This window comes from Anser anser (genome assembly GCF_964211835.1).
Source record: "Anser anser genome assembly, chromosome: 11".
Taxonomy (NCBI): Eukaryota; Metazoa; Chordata; class Aves; order Anseriformes; family Anatidae; genus Anser; species Anser anser.
Window position 1 is genome coordinate 12155285 of NC_139732.1, and position 19622 is coordinate 12174906.

General features: G+C 52.5%; 1 protein-coding gene across 1 annotated transcript; it reads left to right on the forward strand.

Annotated features, from left to right (window-relative positions):
- Window positions 1-4090: 4090 nt before the first annotated feature.
- On the forward strand, window positions 4091-13353 carry LOC310905345 (uncharacterized protein). Its single transcript, XM_083851517.1, has 12 exons — window positions 4091-4299; window positions 4699-4750; window positions 4912-5099; window positions 5759-5917; window positions 6218-6337; window positions 6645-6754; window positions 11050-11230; window positions 11586-11637; window positions 11781-11968; window positions 12289-12447; window positions 12724-12843; window positions 13140-13353. Exons 1-12 carry the CDS (start codon window positions 4153-4155, stop codon window positions 13251-13253), a joined length of 1590 nt encoding a protein of 529 aa, XP_083707643.1. The 5' UTR covers window positions 4091-4152; the 3' UTR covers window positions 13254-13353.
- The last annotated feature ends 6269 nt before the right edge of the window (window positions 13354-19622 follow it).

Here is a 19622-nt window from a genome sequence, read left to right on the forward strand (position 1 = left end):
AGAAAATGAGTCACATAGGCATGCCTTGCCCAGCTTCAGGATACAGGCAGTGGCAGAAGAAAGCCCCACCCTGCCCCTTGATTAGTTTTTCATTCATTGCTGTCTATTTATTCTTTGGCAAGTAAAGAATATGTGAAGACATGACCCTATACAATCTTGAACACATTGCCAAGCAAATAGGCTTGATAAATAATAGCACATTTGTTGCTACTTACACGGTAGATTAAACATAGTAAAGATAATTCTGCCATGCCCTGTTCCCCAGGCTAACAAACAAAAGTGTATTTCCCAATACTTCTGTAACTAGCGCTGTAATTGCCCTTTGTACGAATATCTGGATGGGTGTGAACACAACCGAGCTTGCAGTCACTGATAGTGGAGAAGCTGAGATCATGTCCTGGAAAGCTGCCTCTGACTCCTTCCAACATGGAAAGACGGAAAGCATCTGTATGTGATATACGGCTGTCAGAGGGTCTGTGGGACAGGTTATACAGCAGGGCCTTCCACCACTAGCACTGTTGGACTCTGAAGCAATTTATTAAAAATAATTGGTTTTGCTCATTGTAGGGTTCAGACCATGCAAGAATGTCTCGGTACAAAGCTGTCTGCATCCCTGAGCCTCTCCCAAGCCCCTTCCTCAGCTGAGCCTTGGGGACAGCAGCACTTGTGATGAAGCTCCATTGCCAGCCTGGCAAGGCTATTTGTTTTCTTCTGTGCACATTCGCTCCAGGCTGGACTTTGACCCCCAGAGAAGCAGTGCTTGTTTAGACTTTAATGGTCAACAATCCAGCATGGGGCCCCACAGCAAAGTCAACATTATAACGTAACAGCTCTAAAACAGTTGAAAGCTTCAAAAACAGGATGACACAGCAGAAATATGAGATTTAAAAGGTTATTTTTTATTTCTGGTGTTATCTGGTTCTGAGGCACGCTGGAGGTTTCTAGCATGCTGTGTGGGCAATGATGCAGAAGAGGAAAAGCAGAGGAAGTCTGTTACACAAAGTGGAAGAGCACTGCACTCCTCTGCAAACAGTGTATATCGGCAAGCATAGTTGTGGTCTGTGGTCATAAAAAGAAAGTGAAAATACAGAAAAGGACATTGAAAAGAACTATTGGGGCTGGAAAGCCAATCCCACAAACTGGTAGGTGTGCTGAGGCAGGGGAGAATTGACAAAATCTTCAGTGAGAGATCAGCCTAAGACAAAACTCATGGGGGGGAGACAGCTGGAAAATCCAGAAATTTGTACTGATGGTGAGCAGCAGAGGAATTTTGCACCAAGAAGATGGAAAGTATAGCCCTAGATGACTAGCAAAGCAGGAACAGGATGCTGGTGCAGAAAGTAGTATGAGGCTACAAAAAGGGGAATTATCATTAAAGAAAAGCTACAAACAGCAGAAGAGTAAAGAAGGTAAAAGTCTAGTCTTGGTAGTGATGAGATTGTCTTCGTAAATGAATGAAATGTATGAGTGCCTAACAAGGTGGTATTGTACCTGTGTGCAAAGACTTATGAACAGCAGCAGCAGAACTAAACAATAAAAGTTATCAGGGAACATTTGTCCCGAGATCCAGAAAGGTAAATGTTGGGTATTGCCTGATGACAAACATTATTTTTTATTCCATGTACTACACAGGACACTGTATTTGTGTGCATTTCTTACCTGTGGTTTGGGTTTTATCTTAGGATTTACCCCAAGCAAGCAAAATAGTAAATTTTACTCAAAGGAGGTGGAAGCAAGTGCAGGTATGCTAACAAAGCTTGCTGCAGGAGCAGAAGGCGGCTGGGGTTGCTCCAGGATACAGAGAGAAGTTTATGTCTGATCCAGCTGGAAAAGAAGGCATATTAAAAGGACTGAATATCTCCTGCTGAGATGCTGAGGTAGGATGTGCAAAATTCAGTTCTCTCACAGACATGTGCATGGCAATGGTATTTCAACACCACCACAGCAGAAACTGCGAATTTCTGTCTGAGCTTGGCAAAAATTAAGTGGAGTTCTCCATTGTGATTTGTGGCATGCCTATACTTGCTAATCTTGTCCTTAAAACAGTTACTGCTGCAAGGGTTCTTGGTAAACAGGCCTTTTGGAAAACTCAATGTTTTATTTACAATTAATTTTTAACACATCTGGGAAATAATTGATCACACTGCCAATAAGAGTATTTCTCAATGGCCTGAAGTCCACATCTGGATGAGGTCCAAGCTGATTTAAGAAAAAACACTCGTCTGTCCTCTTCTGGATTAAAACATGCTGTGACTGCCCGAGCCAAGCTTGGGGGAAAGCCTGGTGAGAGCAGACTAGGAGCAGAAGACTCAATCCCTTGTGCAGCTGGACCATCATGCCCTCCATTAAGCTGCCCAAACGTGAGTGCTGGCACAGGGGAGATGGGAGATGAATGAGGCAGGGCAGGACTACCTGCCTTGGTGGCACCATGGTGACCGTGTAGCCGGCCTGAGGGGCAGAGGGGTCCCTGGGGTGTAACATTGGCACAGCAGAACTTTGTAGTAGTTTTGGCAGTGCGGCTGGGAGGAAGCAGGTCTGGTTGACACTGCTGCCAAGACAACCCCTGGGAGAACAAAATGTGGCGGCAGTGTTTGTGACTCCCATGCTGCCCATCTACCCAGCAGCCTGTGCCCATGGCTCTGGGACTTAGTGCTTGAAAGCAAGGGGCTGCCACGGGAAATGTCTTCATTTGCAGTGGAGCTAGGTGCAGTGACACTGAAGGGGATGGGAACACATGATGTGCACCCACACCAGTCCCAGAACTGCAAATCTGTAATGCCTCACTTGAGGAACTGGGCAGCACTGGGCTTCACTGGCGGTAGTGCAGAGCCATCTATGCCCCACTGCTATGAGTGATGTAGACCAAGGGGCTTTGTCCAAGACATTTATCTTTGCAGGAGAATACCCTCGGCAACTGAGCCCTTCGTAGCCCTGTTGCAAAGGATTTGCTCAACTGGTGGAAAATTGAAAGAAAGAGGAAGTGGAAAAGATAAGAGGCTAGAGGATTCAGCAGTAAACCTTTTTAGCCCCTTCTGACCCATTGCCCTGCAGGACTTCAGAAAGCCCAGATGGTCTGAAGGACTTCTGCACAACTTTGCAGGCCATGCTCATACAGCCCAAATACCAGGGTGCTGCCACTGGCAAAGAAGCACAGAGAAAGGTCCAAAGTGGTCACCTGTTGACAGGACATTAGCCTTTTACTCTACAACCATGTGAAGAGAATGGCTTTACAGAACAGAATCCATACACAGGATATGGATGATGACTGCAAGGTCCAACGAGTACACGAGGCAGAGAGATGGTCACGCATTTGCAATAATCAGGCTGTTAATGAATGACTTCCTCTTTAATCCTGAAAACAAATTAAAAGTTGTGAAATGCAGGGAGACACAATAACATGATCTAATTTGCAAAGTGATAAGGCTGAGAGTGGAAGCCCTGACAACAGCAATGGCTCCAGCATGGCCAAAGTGGTGGGATAGTAACTTAGATTAGTGCACTGTGAGGCAGCATCCAAAGTGCATGAAGAGCAAAGTGGTGACCTGCAGACTGTGCAGGGTCCACCTCCTTCTGCAAGCAGGCCATGCTGAATTTCCTCCATAGGGCTTTAATGGGACATTCCGTGGTGGGGCATTTGCTTGGAAGACAGAGGAGAGCAGCAAAAATCAGCTCATGGCCATGTGAGGCATGACCTGACAGAGGTAACCAAGGGAAGGAGAATGAGACCAGACTGTTTCAGTTGTTACATGGGTACAATCTGGAAAGCCCATTTAGCCTGAAGGATGCTCGTGAAGACGATCTGTACCTGACCCATGGGGTATCCATCCTGTATCCCTCCCACTTGTTTCCTCTCTCCTCACCCAGCACCCACCCTCCTGGAAAGCGTGGCCATGAGCTACTGGGTTACAGGACCAGGTTTCACCAGAAAACCAGTTTGCCATAAAAAGCTGAGTGATTTTTGCCCTTCAGTAAGGAGGGATGGCTCCCAGCCAGAAACTGTGTCCTAGAAAGTTCAAAGAGCTGGAGAGATTTCACCCAGAGCCAAGGGTTTGTGCAAGCCCTGTGTGGGTGGGGTGGCAGCTCAACACACTATAAGAAGCATTGGGGAACTGAACAAACAATGAACATTGGAGCAGAGGCAGGAGAATCAATATGGGAGAGCTTCGTGTCCGCTCCGTTCTGGTGACTGGAGCCAACCGAGGAATCGGCCTGGGGTTTGTCCGGCACCTGCTGGGGCTGCCAAACCCACCCGAGTGGGTCTTTGCAGCCTGTCGGGACCCCAAGGGACAGCGAGCACAGGTGAGGCTGGTGGCGGTGGGGGACAGCAGGGCAGGGCAGCGCCCGGTGCAGGAGCAGCCCCGTGGTGCGAGGCAGGGATGTGTGAGGGTCTCCATCACGGGGCTGCAGCCCTGGGCACAGTCCCAGGGCACAGAAAGCCGGGGTAGGACGGCCATGGGATGAGCTGTGCCCAGGGCTCCTTGGGGCTGTGCAGGGAGCTTCTGCTGCTGGGGCAGGTGATGGCCATGGTGGGCAGGGCGAGACGCGTGGCTTGTGGGGTGTGCGGGATGCGCAGAGACCTGTCCACAGGGAGCAGGTTGGCAGAGCAGGATGCTGGGTGTGAGGTGGTGCTGGATCAAAGCCGAGCCTCTGTGCAGCTGGCCCTGCCTCTTTGTGCCCACATTGTCCCGTCTCTTGCAGGAGCTGCAGAACTTGGCTTCCAAGCACCCCAACCTGGTCATCATCCCACTCGGTAGGTGCCCCGGCCATGTCCCGTGGCTGAGGGTCCCTTGCCTGGGCTCCCTGCTGTGCGTCCTCCCACGTCCCTGGGGTGGGGGCTCCATCTCCCAGCACCACGCATGGTGGCAGCTGCCGAGGGGATCGGGTGCTCACCTCCCCGCCTTGGCCCTGCAGAAGTCACCAAGCCCGCCAGCATCAAGGCAGCTGCAGCCAGCGTCGGGGAGCGCCTTAAGGGCTCAGGTCTCAACCTCCTCATCAACAATGCTGGCATGCTGGTTTACAAGACACTTGACGCCGAGACACAGGAGGACATGTCCCAGGTGTACGCCACCAACACCATTGGGCCCCTGCTGCTGAGCCAGGTGAGGCCCTCACCACAGCTCCAGGAACATCCCTGCCCCGCAGCCCTTTGGATCTCCCAGGAGCATGGAAAGGGCTGGTGGGACAAGGCCCTGCTCCGCTCTTTGCCTGCTGGGCCTTTGACCTCATGACAGGCCCAACACACTTCAGGTCTTACTCTGGCCTCCTGCTGCCAGAAGCAGGTGCCCAAAGTAGTCCTGGAAATGCTGAGCACAGTGAATGCTTTCTGGTTTGACTATGGTGGGCAGCAGGCTGAGGGCTCTGGCACTTTGGAGCCTGGGGTCTCTCCACTGGCAATGATCAGAGTGCAGAGATGTGGGACCATGTTAAAGAGCAGAACCTCACATTTTGAGCCAGAGGGAAGCAGAATTTACTCATTGACTTGGTGCTGAGCACTGATGGGTGACCAAGTGCTATCGTGGGCTGCCCAGAGAGGTTGTGAAGTGTCCCTCCTTGGAAATATTCAGAAGTCACTTGGACATGGTCCTGGGCCACTGGCTCTAGGTGGCTTGAGTAGTAGGATTGGACCAGATGACCTCCAAAGATCTCTGCCTCCCACAACAGTACTGTGATTCTGGGGTTCTGATGTGACCTTCTATGTAAGGAACTAATTCTCTCAGTGAACCTCTTCTGTGCATGCTCCTCCTTCCCCTCCTCACAGGCATTCCTACCCCTGCTGAAGAAGGCTGCCCAAGGGAGCCCAGGCTCAGGGCTGAGCTGCAGCAAGGCAGCCATCATCAACATTTCCAGCATTGGTGGTTCTATCAAGGAAGTCTATTTATGGAAAGATGTACAATGTGTCTCGTATCGCTGCAGCAAGGTATGTGCAGTGCTGGGCACAAACCCAAACTTCTTTTTTAACCAAAGCCTGCATAAGCCCTCCAGTGTTATCTCTGGAAGTCCCTGCAACAGCCTCCAGCATGGCTCAGCTGCAGTCAGTCACTGGTTCCCTCTCAAGGCACATTCCCGTGCCTGATCCCAGACCTAATTGGAGAGGATCTTCATAGGACAGAGCTGCTGCAGAGAACTGGCCCTGCCTGCCCCGGCTCTGGGGTCTGCAGGTGTCACCATGCAGGCACCTTCTCCTCCCCACCCTGATCCCTGCGGTGTCTCCTTGCAGGCTGCTCTGAACATGCTCACCAAGTGCCAGTCCTTGGGCTACCAGGAACACGGCATCCTCTGTGCTGCTCTCCATCCTGGCTGGGTGCAGACGGACATGGGGAACACAGCCGGAGACACGGTGGGAGCTTTACCACGGTGGGTCCATCCGAGCCCCTGTGCTGGTTTTCCACGGGAGGCTGTTGTCAACCCGAGCTACAGAGCGTGACCTCCCTGCCTGCTCCGGCACCACTGTGGGCAGCTCTCCCTGCCCCGGGACCCTGCAGTGAGCTCTGGCGGCCCCATCACCTGGGTGCCCTGCTCAGCCCCTCTTCCCCTGGCTCCACTTCCCCCTTGGTTGAGCTGTTGCTTTCTGCGGGCCAGGCTCCAGGGCAGACCCCGGCCAGCCCTTGGGCACACATCATCATGTTTTTCCTCTGCCCCTGCAGCCCCCCGTGACAGTAGATGAGAGCGTAGGAGGGATGCTGAAGGTGATCTCCTCCTTCTCCGAGAAGGACACCGGGACCTTTCTTGACTGGGAAGGGAAAGTTGTGCCCTGGTGAGACACTGGACCAGCCTCATGCCCAGATCCTGGCTGCTGCCCGACCTCGACCACATTCTCAATAAACCCTTTTCTGAAAGCAGTGGTGTTGCTGTATCTGTCTGTGCACTCGACAGGCTCTGCCACACATTGTGAGTCTGTGGAGCTGGGCTCCCCAGGGCTGGGGGCCACATGGGTGAGTCGGGAGCACAGGATTCATCCAGTGAAAGGTCCCAATGGGAGCCCAGGCAGCTGAGGGCACACAGAGAGTGGTGGTCAGTGCAGGCAGTTGGGGTGCAGAGCACTGTGCAGCCACATATCAGGTGGGGGTCCCCTGCAGCAGAGGACCCAGCACTGCTGCTGCTTCCCTGCACAGCACAGTACCTGCTTTGTCCCCATGTCCATCTTCACCCAGCCGGGATGGATCGCCGTGCACAAGATCCCCTTGTCCCTGAGCTCTGCAGCCAGGCACCTGGTCACCATGTTCTGGGCAGCCTGGAAGAGGCACAGGCATGCCAGCACCACACAGGGCTGGGGGAGCTGGGTACGTGGGGGCGGGAGGGAGATATTTTGCAGCTGAAGAGCTGTGGAGGTGGGAAATGGGGCTTTGCCCTGCAGTGGAGCATGGGCACAGCCTGGGCTGGTGCTCTGCATGCTCACCCTTGGAGGACCAGGCCGGGGATGGGTGGCCTGGGGCAGGTGGGGGGGTCCCATGAGCTCCCCCCTCCATGGGGAAGCATCCCCAGCACCTCCCCCGACCCCTCACCTTGCTGGCACGGTACGGGTACATGGGGGCCTCCAGCACCCCAAGGCACAGCCCGATGGAGCCCTCTTTGGAGGACATGTTGACAATCGCGGCCCTGCTGCAGCTCAGCCCTGTCTTCTGTGCACTTTTTACTGCCCTAGAATCAGAGATGAAGTGGAGGTTTGACTCAGGACATGCAATCCAGGAGTCATCTAGGTTGGAAAAGACCTTCAGGATCATCACATCCAACTGCCAACCAGACCTAACTTGACCGATCCATGTCCCATCATTAAAACATGATCCTTATTGCTATGACCCTATGTCTCTTAAATACCTCCTGGGATGGGAAATCCACCACTTCCCTGTGAAGCCCGTTCCAATCCTTGACTGTCCTCTCTGTGAAGAAATTCTTCCTAATGTCCAATCTAAACCTTCCCTGGCACAACTTGAGACCATTCCCTCATGTCCTGTCACTTGTACCTCAAAAAAGAGACTGAAGCCCTCCTCGCTGCAACCTCCTTCCAGGGAGTTGCAGAGAGCCTTGAGGTCTCCCCTCAGCCTCCTCTTCTCCAGATTAAACCACCCCAGTTCCCTCAGTGGCTCCTCACAACTCTTGTTTTCCAGTCCCTTCACCAGTTTCATTGCCCTTCTCTGCACATGCCCAAGCAGCTCAAGGTCCTTCTGCGAGTGAGAGGCCCACAGCTGAACACAACATTTGAGGTGCGGTCTCCTCAGGGGAGAGCTGCAGACAAGGGACAACCCCGTGTCCTGCCGGCCACACGTTGCTGATGCAGGCCAGGATGCCGTTGGCCTTCTTGGCCACCTGACACGTTGCTGCCTCATGTTCAGCCGGCTCTTGACCAGCACCCCCAGGCCCTTTTCTGCTGGGCAACTTCCCAGCCACTGCTCCCTAGGCCTGCACGGGGTTGTTGGGACCCACGCGCAGCACCCGGCACTTGACCTTGTTGGATGTCTTGAGGTTGGACTCGGCCTATCGACCCAGCCTGTCCGGATCCCTCTGCCAGAGCCTTCCTACCCTCAAGGAGTTTGACAGTGCCACCTACCTTGGTGTCACCTGTGAAATTAGTGAGGGTGCACTCCGTCCCCTTCCTCCTGGACACTGCTAAAATTGTGGAACAAAACTGGTCCCAAGACTGAGCTATGAGGAACACCAGTGGTGACCAGCCGCCGGCTGGGTTGAACCCCGTTCCCTGGGAGCCTTCGGGCCAGTTCTGCAGCCAGTGAGCCGTACGCCTGTCTGAGCCCTGAGCCGCCGGCTTCTCCAGGAGAATACTGTGGGAGATGGTGGCAAATACTTGACTAAAATCCAGGTAAACAACATCCACAACTGTGCCCTCATCAGCTAAGCGGGGCTTCCCGTCATAGAAGGAGACCAGGTTATTCAGGCAGGACCTGCCCTTCATAAGCCCACACTGGCTGCTTCTGATCACTTGCTTGTGCCGTATGTGCCTCGTGATGGCACTCAGGGTGATCCGCTCCATAACCTGCCTTGGTGCCAAGCTCAGCCTGACAGGCCTGTAATGCCCTGCAGCCTCCTTCCCGCCCTTCTTGTAGACTGCAGTCACACTGGCCAACCTCCACTCACCCGGGACCTCCCTGTAGATTACTGAAAGTGGCAGGGCAAGCGTTTCCACAGCTCCTTCAGCAGCACCCTTGGGTGAATCTCATCTGGCCCCACAGACTTACAAATGTTCAAAACATGTAGGAGGTCACTTACGGTTTACCAGTGGATGACAGAGGCTTCATCTTGCTTCCCATCACCATCTTCCAACCCAGGGAGCTGGGTACCCTGACAACAATTAGCCTTACTAATAAAGACAGGCAAAAAGGGCAGGAAGTACCTCAGCTTTCTCCTCACTGTTCATCACTACATTTTCCCTCACATCCAGTACAGGATGGAGAATCTCCCTAATTCTCCTTTTGCTGTTGAGATGTTTATAAAAGCATTTTTAATAGTCTTTTATTGCACTAGCCAAATTGAGTTCCAGCTGGGCTTTGGCCCTGCTAATTTTCTCCCTGCACAGACTGACCACAGCTTGACAGTCCTCCTGTGTTGCCTGCCCCTTTTTCCAAAGTCTATAGACTCTCTTTTCCTTCCTAAGTTCCAGAAGCAGCTCTCTGGTCGGCCAGGATGGCCTTCCCCCCCAGTGGCTCCACCGTTGGTGCTTTGGGATGGCCTACTCCTGTGCATTTAACGTTACATTCTTGAAGAATGTCCAGCCTCCCTGGATCCCTTTGCCTTTCAGAACCACCTCCCAGGGCACTCTGTCAGCCAGGTCTCTAAATTGGCAAAAGTCTGCCCTCTGGAAACCAAAGGGCAATCCCAAGCACAAATAAAGGCTGGGAGGGGTGTGTGGAATGGATTGAAAGCAGCCCTGATGAGAAAGACCTGGGGTTGTTGGTTAACGAGAAGCTCGACATGAGCCAGCAATGTGCGCTTGCAGCCCAGAAAGCCAACTGTATCCAGGGCTGCACCAAAAGAAACATGGCCAGCAGGGAGATGGAGGTGATTTTCCCTCTCTACTCTGCTCTTGTGAAGACCCCACCTGGAGCCCTGCATTCAGGTCTGGAGCCCCCAGCACAAGAAGGACATGGAAGTATTAGATCGAGTCCAGAGGTGGGCCACAAAGATGATCAAGGAGCTGGGGCACCTCTCCTATGAAGACAGGCTGAAGGAGCTGGGGTTGTTCCGCCTGGAGAAGAGAAGGCTCTGAGGAGACCTTATAAAGGCCTTCAGTACCTAAAGGGGGTCTACGGGAAAGCTGGGGAGGGACTCTTAACAGGACAAGGAGTAATGGCTTTAAACTAAAAGAGGATAGGTTTAGATTAGATATAAGGAAGAAATTCTTTACTATGAGGGTGGTAAGGCACTGGAACAGGTTGCCCAGAGAAGCTACTGATGCCCTATTTCTGGAAATGTTGGATGGGACTTTGAGCAACCTGTTCTAGTGGGAGGTGTCCCTGCCCATGGCAGGGGGGTTGAAACCATATGATCTTTAAGGTCCCTTCCAACCCAAACCATTCTGATTTTATGTTCTGCTAACTGCCTTCCTAACTTCACTAGGGATCAAAAACTCCATCATTTTGATCACTGTGCCCAAGATAGCCTCCAACCATCCCATCACCCACAAGTCCTTGCCTGTTTGCAAACCACAGGTCAAGTGGGGCACCTTCCCCAGCTGGATCCCTCACCATCTAAGTCTTCTGTCACCCTCCCTTATCCTTTTTAGGTAAGGTCTGTGTCCCTGTGTGTTCTTTATGGCTTCCTCCCTTTTTCCGTATCTGGTTTTGCACTGGAAAAGGGCCTTGACCAGATACCTCTGGAGCAAACACTGACCTTCCACACACCTTACAAGCAGAGTTTGCCATAAAAAGCAAGGTGATTTTTGCGCTTCAGTAAGGAGGGATGGCTCCCAGCCAGGAACCGGGTTCCTAGAGAGTTCAAAGAGCTGGAGAGATTGCACCCAGAGCCAAGGGTTTGTGCAAGCCCTGTGTGGGTGGGGTGGCAGCTCAACACACTATAAGAAGCATTGGGGAACTGAACAAACAATGAACATTGGAGCAGAGGCAGGAGAATCAATATGGGAGAGCTTCGTGTCCGCTCCGTTCTGGTGACTGGAGCCAACCGAGGAATAGGCTTGGAGTTTGTCCGGCACCTGCTGGGGCTGCCAAACCCACCCGAGTGGGTCTTTGCAGCCTGTCGGGACCCCAAGGGACAGCGAGCACAGGTGAGGCTGGTGGCGGTGGGGGACAGCAGGGCAGGGCAGCGCCCGGTGCAGGAGCAGCCCCGTGGTGCGAGGCAGGGATGTGTGAGGGTCTCCATCACGGGGCTGCAGCCCTGGGCACAGTCCCAGGGCACAGAAAGCCGGGGTAGGACGGCCATGGGATGAGCTGTGCCCAGGGCTCCTTGGGGCTGTGCAGGGAGCTTCTGCTGCTGGGGCAGGTGATGGCCATGGTGGGCAGAGTGAGACGCGTGGTACATGGAGGGAGCAGGACGCTGGGCATGAGGTGGTGCCAGAAAAGGCTGAGCCTCTGTGCAGCCAGTCCTGCCTTTCCATGCCCACATCATCCCATCTCTTTCAGGAGCTGCAGAACTTGGCTTCCAAGCACCCCAATCTGGTCATCATCCCACTTGGTAAGTGCCCCAGCCGTACCCCGAGGCTGAGGGTCCCTTGCCTGGGCTCCCTGCTCTGCCCACACCACTCTGACCCCCAGCACCTTGCGTGGTGGCAGCCCCTAAGGGGATCGGGTGCTCACCTCCCCGCCTTGGCCCTGCAGAAGTCACTGAGCCCGCCAGCATCAAGGCAGCTGCAGCCAGCGTCGGGGAGCGCCTTAAGGGCTCAGGTCTCAACCTCCTCATCAACAATGCTGGAATTGGAAATAACAGTTCTCTTGACAACGTGACACAGGAGGACATGTACCAGATGTACGCCACCAACACCATTGGGCCCCTGCTGCTGAGCCAGGTGAGGCCCTCACCACAGCTCCAGGAACATCCCTGCCCTGCGGCCCCACGGCCCTCCCAGGAGCATGGAAAGTATGCTCCTCCCGGGAGCATGTCCCACTGGTCCTGGTGGGACAGGGCCCAGCTCCACTCTTGCTCTGGTGACGGGCCCAGCACTCCCAAGCTCCCACAAGAAGCTGGTGGAACTGACTGGGGCTGGTGCTAAGGGGCAGGGGGAAGAGGAAGGCAGCTGCTGGTGGAAGCACTGCCCACTGTGGAAGGAGCTGGTCCTCTCCCCTGCACCACCTCTGTGTGGACCCCCTGCTTCTTCTCTCCTCGCAGGCATTCCTGCCCCTGCTGAAGAAGGCTGCCCAGGGGAGCCCGGGCTCAGGGCTGAGCTGCAGCAAGGCAGCCATCATCAACATGTCCAGCTATGCTGGCTCCATTCAGGACGTCTATCTCTGGGAGTACGGACAAGCTCTCTCATATCGCTGCAGCAAGGTACTGCCACACTGCTGGGCATGAACCTGGACATTTTCCCTTCTGAACAATCTTGCATACCTCCCAACCTTCCCCTCAGTCCCTGCAACTCTCACGGCTGCAGCTGAGCTCCAGTCTGTCGCTGTTTCCCTCCCATGGCACATTCCTGTGCCTCATCCCTGGCCAGACCACAGGGGGCCTTGTCTGGGCTGGGCATCTGCATGGGGAGAGTGCTGTGGGGTCTGCACATATCCCCATCCTCTTCCCCACCCTGATCCCTGCGGTGTCTCCCCGCAGGCTGCTCTGAACATGCTCACCAAGTGCCAGTCTTTGGGGTACCGGGAACACGGCATCCTCTGTGCTGCTTTCCATCCTGGCTGGGTGAAAACAGACATGGGAGGCACAATAGAAGATAAGGTAGGAGAGGTTTTGACCAACATTTGGAAGAACCTCTTGTTTTGGGAATGTAGAGCTTTCTGTGGACTGAACACTTCCATACATGCTGGGCTGTGGGATAGCTTTTTGGCAGGTGCCCTGAGGCACATGAGGGGATGAGATGACAAGACAAGGGCTCTTCTTGCTCTGTGCTGGCCTTTCCTCCTTCACCCCAGAGAGCCCCAAGCCCTCGTGCAGGGAGGCAGTGAACCAAGCAGGCGCCAGGGCAGATCCTGGCCACCCCTTGGGCACACACGGTTGTGTTTCTGTCCCTGCAGACCCGTGTGACAGTGGATGTGAGTGTGCGAGGGATGCTGAATGTGATCTCCTCCCTCTCTGAGAAGGACACCGGGACCTTCCTCGACTGGAAAGGGAAAGTTGTGCCCTGGTGAGATGCTGGCCCAGCCTCGTGCCCGGATCCTGGCAGTGGTCCCTTTGCTGCTACACTGAGTTGTGCCTGTGTCTTAATAAACTCGTGTCTGTAAGAAATAACAGCACTGTGTGAGCCTTCTTTTTGCTTGCCTTTTAACTACCATTGCGAGTCTTCACTAATGCTTTGGGAGAACTCTTCAGAGTTATTTTGCAAGTAATTGAGCTCGGTTGGTCAGATTGGCTGATCTCTGAGTAGGGGCCTGGCCATCATCCCAGTAGGGCTTTGTGCCTGGGCACAGAGGGTCCTACCCCTCGGTTATCTATAGTCCCTCATCTCCCAGGTGTCTTGCAGGAACATTAGCAAGAGAGCATCTTCATAATACATCTATACCAGGTGTGCCATGAAAAGAGAGGCTTGCGTTGTGTGTAACACTAGTTCGCCTCCCCAAGGAGAAGCACCACTAGCTTCCAAGTTTCTTTTGCGGCAACAGCAGAGCAGCCCTTCTCATGGAAAATGAAAGTAGAAGCAAGGAATTAAGCAGCAAATCCTGCTTGCAAAAGTAGCTTAATTTAAATAATCATTGATTCGTGATGATGTTACATGGATTCATCATGCTTATACACAAACCTTCAAGGACTCTTTTCCTCTTTTTATTGTCACTGTCCATTAGCTTGACCTTATTGTACCCACTGGATTTCTGTTTAACAGTAATTTCCTGCACCACTTGCTCTGGGCAAGCAGTGCCAAGAAAAACTTTCTTGACTGAAATAGGAATCAGCGGGACAGAGCCTGGCTGAGTGGTGATAATGCAGTGCGTGAGCAGCTATTGGAGGCAACAGAACAGGCCATGGCTTGCAAGAACTGCCACAGAAATCACACATGAAGCCTTACAGCCTACAATTGTCTGCAACAGAACTGTGTGCTCATGACAGATTAGAGGGCAGCTTACCAAAACCAGAAGTATTTCTGGAGTTCCTTTCAAAATGAGGAAGCAAGAAGGCAATACAGAATCTAGGAAGTCTAGGTGTGAAAGAAATATCATGTCATCATTCATCTGAACACCTGGGGACCATGTCATCCCTGAGACAAGGGCAAGACCACTTACTGCTGCTACTACAAATCTAGATTTGCCAGCCAAGAGAAATAGCAAGAGCATCTGGCATATTAAAACAGAAGAAACTACAGCTTTCATGAGGAAATGTACAATCTCACACAACCAGTAGCAGAGGGAGCAGCACAGGAGGGTCCAGCAACTGAGGTGGCTGGATTTGGAAGGGCGAGATGACACATCTGCACAGTAGCAGAGCAGCCTTGGATTTTGGCACCAAGCAGGCAGGAGTAAACAATCTCCTGCACCGTCAATGAATGTCTGGGCCACATCCAGCAGGGCATATGCTGTCTCAGAGAATTCTCCACCTAAAAGCATCTCCTGGTGGAAATAGGATGGGCAAAAGTCTTGTGATGGCAAAAAAGAGCTTCTCTGGGTTGAGTCCACAGTCTGGAATAAACAAAAACAAACCTGAGCACCAGACTGATACCATGAATTTCAACTTCTTCTTCCATTTGTCCTTTCAGCACCTAGAGCTGCCCTGGATGGCACATACATATGAATAAGACTAAAGCAGATACCATAACTGGAGTTTGTTTTCTTCATAACAATCTGTAAAGTGTATCTTTTAGATTCATGGCTAACGTGTCATTCATAACACACCACTGTTTTGACTGTTTGCCGAGTGGTGCTTGCACAGCATCAAGGTTGTCCAGACACACACACATTAGCCCCTTGCTTCACTTATTCTTTGCTAATATCAAGTCTAAAATTTTGGTCACTTGAGACAGGTAGTCAGATTTCCCTGGGTCAGAGGACAAGTTCCTCTATTAGTTTCCCAATAGTTGGACTAGGGGAGTAGAAGGGGGATTTTCAAGCATTTTCTTCTTTATTCTTATTATTCTGACCTCCCTGTGGCATTCGAAACAGCCTGACTCACCCTTCCTTTCAACAGACTGGCATTTCGGGGGTGATTCCCATTAAGGCTGCCCAATTCTGCAGCCCTTGAGCCCTTATGGTGCTCCAGCCTTGGGCTCCACCATGTGAGAGCTCCACCATTGAGGCTCGGCTCTTTGGTCCCCCAGGCACTGATTTGGTAAGAGTTTTGTTTTCCCTCCTGCTGTTGCTAAACATAGACACCATGCCCTGGGGTATGGCATCTTGTCCATAAAGGACATCTTGGACAGCCACTGTCAGTGTCCATGTGGAAAACCCAACAGGAGCAGCCCGTGGAGAGGAAGGACATCTGCCATAGCTGTTCCGCATCAAATGCCACTGTGGTCATCGAGACCTGGGGTGGTGGGGCAGCACCTCTGTCTCCAGCAGTACCCTTTCATAACAGGGTACAAGGAGGCTGTTTAATTGGGCTTAGGTTCAGGTGATGAAATGGGAGCAGAAGGTCTGTTGCCAAAATCAGAATCATCATCCTCATTATCAGTTCTTCGTGCCTGTACCTTTTCAATGGTCTCACTCTTGGAGACTGGCCATGTATACTCTTTGTCTAGCTGTTGTAAAGCCAGAGGTCTGTGGTTACTTTCTATTTGTCAAAGTAATTACTCTTAACATGACTACAAGATTCAAAGGCAGCCACTGGAGCTTGTTGTAAAGCACCTTGACCTTTCTTGCCTTTAGGAAAAACAGGAGAAGCTTTCCTCCTGCTTTTAGCAAAGTGTCTGTGAACACCAATGTCTCCGGTCTGCTTTTCTGTTATTCCTGCTGGAACAGCGAATAGCAGTTGCCAATTTCTCCTTTCTCAGGATGTTTTTCCCTTTCCCAGACCATTTTCTTGCCTCTCCAGTTGATCAGTAGTGTTTTGTTCTTGCACCTGTCAAGGCTATCTCACGGTGTCTCTGGTTTTTCAGTACCCCTTTCCACTTCAAAGAAGCTGGCTGTGCTTTACAAGGATGCTTCTTGCTCACAGGTTTAACTGTCAGGCCAAGATCCTATGCTAGCACTTCTCAGACTCACAGGCAGCTTATTTTGCCAGTTCTTTCACAGAACTCTTCTGTCAGTGATTTTCCCATCATTCCATCATAAAGTTGCCCTTATGGCTTCTCCCATCACGTTTCTGCAATGGTCTGATATGGAGTCATCTGGGTGTCTCCTGTGGGGCTGCAGGGACAGCTTCTCTGCACATTGCCACAGCACTCCAGCTGCTCCCTTTCCCCGGCACAGCTGGAGAATTCAGAGGCTCACCCTGGAAATCACTCAGCTTTCCCCTTTCTTTTCCCTCACCCTCCCACTCTGCGAGAAGGGAATGCTCTGCTCCCTGCCAAAACCACCCTGTGACCCCAACCCACCTGTGGCTTCACACAGCCCCACACAGCCCCAACCCAACTTGCTCTTCCCTGGGAGGCAGAAGATGTGTGATGCTTCTGCAGCCAACCCACCCTGATGGACCTTTTCTTCCCATCCTGGCCAAGCTGCAAGCTTGTGCAGAATATTTGGACATTAACCCAGCAGGAAAGGGAGGGAATGGGGACGTGCTCCTGGAGGACGGCTGTCCACTGGAAAGGGGTCCAAAGGAGGCCAGAGAGAAGAGGCCACGGTACAGGTGGTCTTGGGAAAGGTCTGGAAGGCTGAGGAAGGACCCTGCTGCTTTGGGGAGCACAGAAGATTTGGGGGGAGAGGAAGGTCTGGCAGCCGTTTCTGAATGAGAGGCTACTGGAGGGATCTTTGGCTGCGCACGTGCACAGCAAATACTGCTTCAGAGGCCCCTGGATCCTGTGTCAGCCCCCGCCGCAGAGCCCTGAGCCCACCCCGGCGTTGTCTGGGCTTGACAGTACATTTTGCAGCTGCATTGCCGTGCTGAGGAGGATGGGGGATGGCGACACCCCATCCCACAGACAGCCTGGAGAAGGAAGATCAAGGCGAGGAGAGCCCCACTGCCAGCACCCCCTGGGGAACAGGGTTTTGGCTGCAGCACCTCCAGCGATGCAGAACTTCATGGCAGAGGTGAAACCCATTCCGTGCTGAGGAATGATCCTGACACGCTGCAGGTCTGGCAAGCGGAGGGGCCAGGGGCACCAAAAGGCACGTGGAGATCTCTGTAGTGCACCAGGAGGTCTTCAGTTTGAGAAAGTGTTTTAAACCACCGCCTTGAGTCTTTACCGGCCTTCAGGCTACCGAAACATGGAGTTTCCTTTGTCTTAGTGCCCCCTCCTGTCGGCTGTGCAGAACTCACTTCGGACAGCAGCTCTCAGAAAAGAAATTAGAAGTAACTGAGCAAGATAGGTCCCTCTGGGAAAGTCACTCGGGGCTCAGCTGGCGAAGGAGCCACTTGTGCATGGGGAGGGGAGGGGAGGCTTTTTATTTGCAGACTGTTTTTTTTTTGTTTTTTTTTTTTTTAATTCATACCTTATTCACTTTAGAAAGCAAACAGAGCTAGGAGCAGCAAATGAGGAAATGGTTCCACCAGGGAGCCGTGCCGCAGCTGTGGGAGGGGATGGGTGGCCACGGTGGGCTCAGGGCAGCCGCTGTGTCCTCCTTTTGGGCAGGGGAGGTGCCACCGAGGAGCCCCGGGCACTGGGGATGCTCCTGGGCAGGTGCGCAGGTTCTTCCTCCTTTTTTGAGAGCAAGCTGTGGAAGTGAAGGAGCTAGAAACAGAAACAGAGGGCAAAATTCATTGCTCGTTTACCTTTAGGATTTGCAGTTTGTAGGGAACTACTTGCACACTCCTCCAATCTTCATTTACTCTTTTACTGAATATACATATTTCTTTACTCATACAAAGTTCCCAAAGCGTTTTCCCTTCTAAAGATAATGCAGAAGAAAGAGAATAAAAATAATCTACAGAAGTTGTCTTTTAGCAGCAGAAGCACCTGTTCTACTTTTGCACAGCTGAGACACGGAAGGAAATACAAGATGTCTTCATCCGTGTTTTTTTTCCACAGAAAGACGGGTTTGGATATAAGGCCATTAAGCTTATCTGAAGAATAACACACTGAACTTGAATAACTGATGTACGTTCAAGTTGAAAAAAATCCTTGTGCAAAAATGTCAAAATCCCCAAAGGGATATTTTTCATCCAGAATTACTCAGCTTTCTCTTAAAAGAATTTCTAGCTTGTCAAAATAATCCGAGATTGATATGAGTGTGTGCAGTGCAGTTCAGGTGGCCCCATGTGTCACTGCAGCCTCTGCTCTCACACAAATAGTTTTTGCCTTAATGTGAAGGAGGGCTCTGCTTGGGCGTGAGTGGGTTTGGGGTGCTGGGCAACCCCGTGGCAAACTGCTCTAGCACCAAGCCTTCCTGAGAGGTGAGGGAGCAGGAGAAGGTGAGCAGGAAGGACTGAGAAAGGTAGAGAAAGGAGAAGAAGGAGGTGAAGACAATGTCCAGTCTCAAATCCAAGACCTGACCATGGATTGTGCCAATGCATGGGACAATCTGATGGACAAGCCCACTGTAGGATGGACAGTCCCAATGCAGAAGGTGGTACCCAGGGATGAGGCCGCCCCAGGAGGGGACAGTCTGAGGAATGAGGACATCCCAGAAGGAAGGTCCAGTAATGTACAGTAATTAGGGAAAGTCCCAGTGGCTGAGGACAGTGCAGACAGATGAGATGGTCCCAAGGGAAACAGATCCAGGGGCTGAGACCTCCATGGGTAGGGACAGTCTCAGCAGATGTCCAGATACCAGCCCCACAGCCACACAGCTCGACCTCCCTGCTCTCACCTTGGGCCTCAGGACCTCAGCCCCATGGGTACCCCCAATTGTTCTCCATCCCCTAACCCTGGAGTGGGGCAGCAGGTCACCCCTGAGTCCCCCAACTGCAACCTGACCTCCGTGGGGTCTTCAAGAGGCCAAACCCTTTGCAGACCCTTCGGATCTTTCCACACTCCGCTCAGTCTGGTCCTGGACAGGGTTGGGATGTGAACAGGTCCTGTGGAGAGCATCTGCAGGCAGCTGGAAGAACTGCTCTGGTGTCCTGCTGGCACCCCAGCACTCCTCCAGCACCCCACGCATTCACCAAGCTCCCTGTCCATCCTACAGAACCTTCTCCACAGCCAGAGCGCTCTCTGCTCCCCTGTTCCAGAGCCCCAGGGTCGAAGTAGGCTATTTAAGAGATCTCAGGAGCTGGTTTCTCTTCTGCTGTCCTAATCCTGTTTCTCATGAGCACTTATTGCCCCTCACCCAAAAAGCAGGGGCTCATCGACAACCAGTTCTCCAGTGACACAACAGCACTCTCAGAGAGATGAGGGGGAAAAGTGCTTTGTTTTGGCCCTGCTTCTCAACCAGCCCAATGCAGAGCCTCAGGCACGGGTGCTGGAGCTGAGTTTTTGGGTGAGGGCATCTCATATGGCTGCAAAGATGGAGACAGGGGGCAGCAGGAACCTCCTC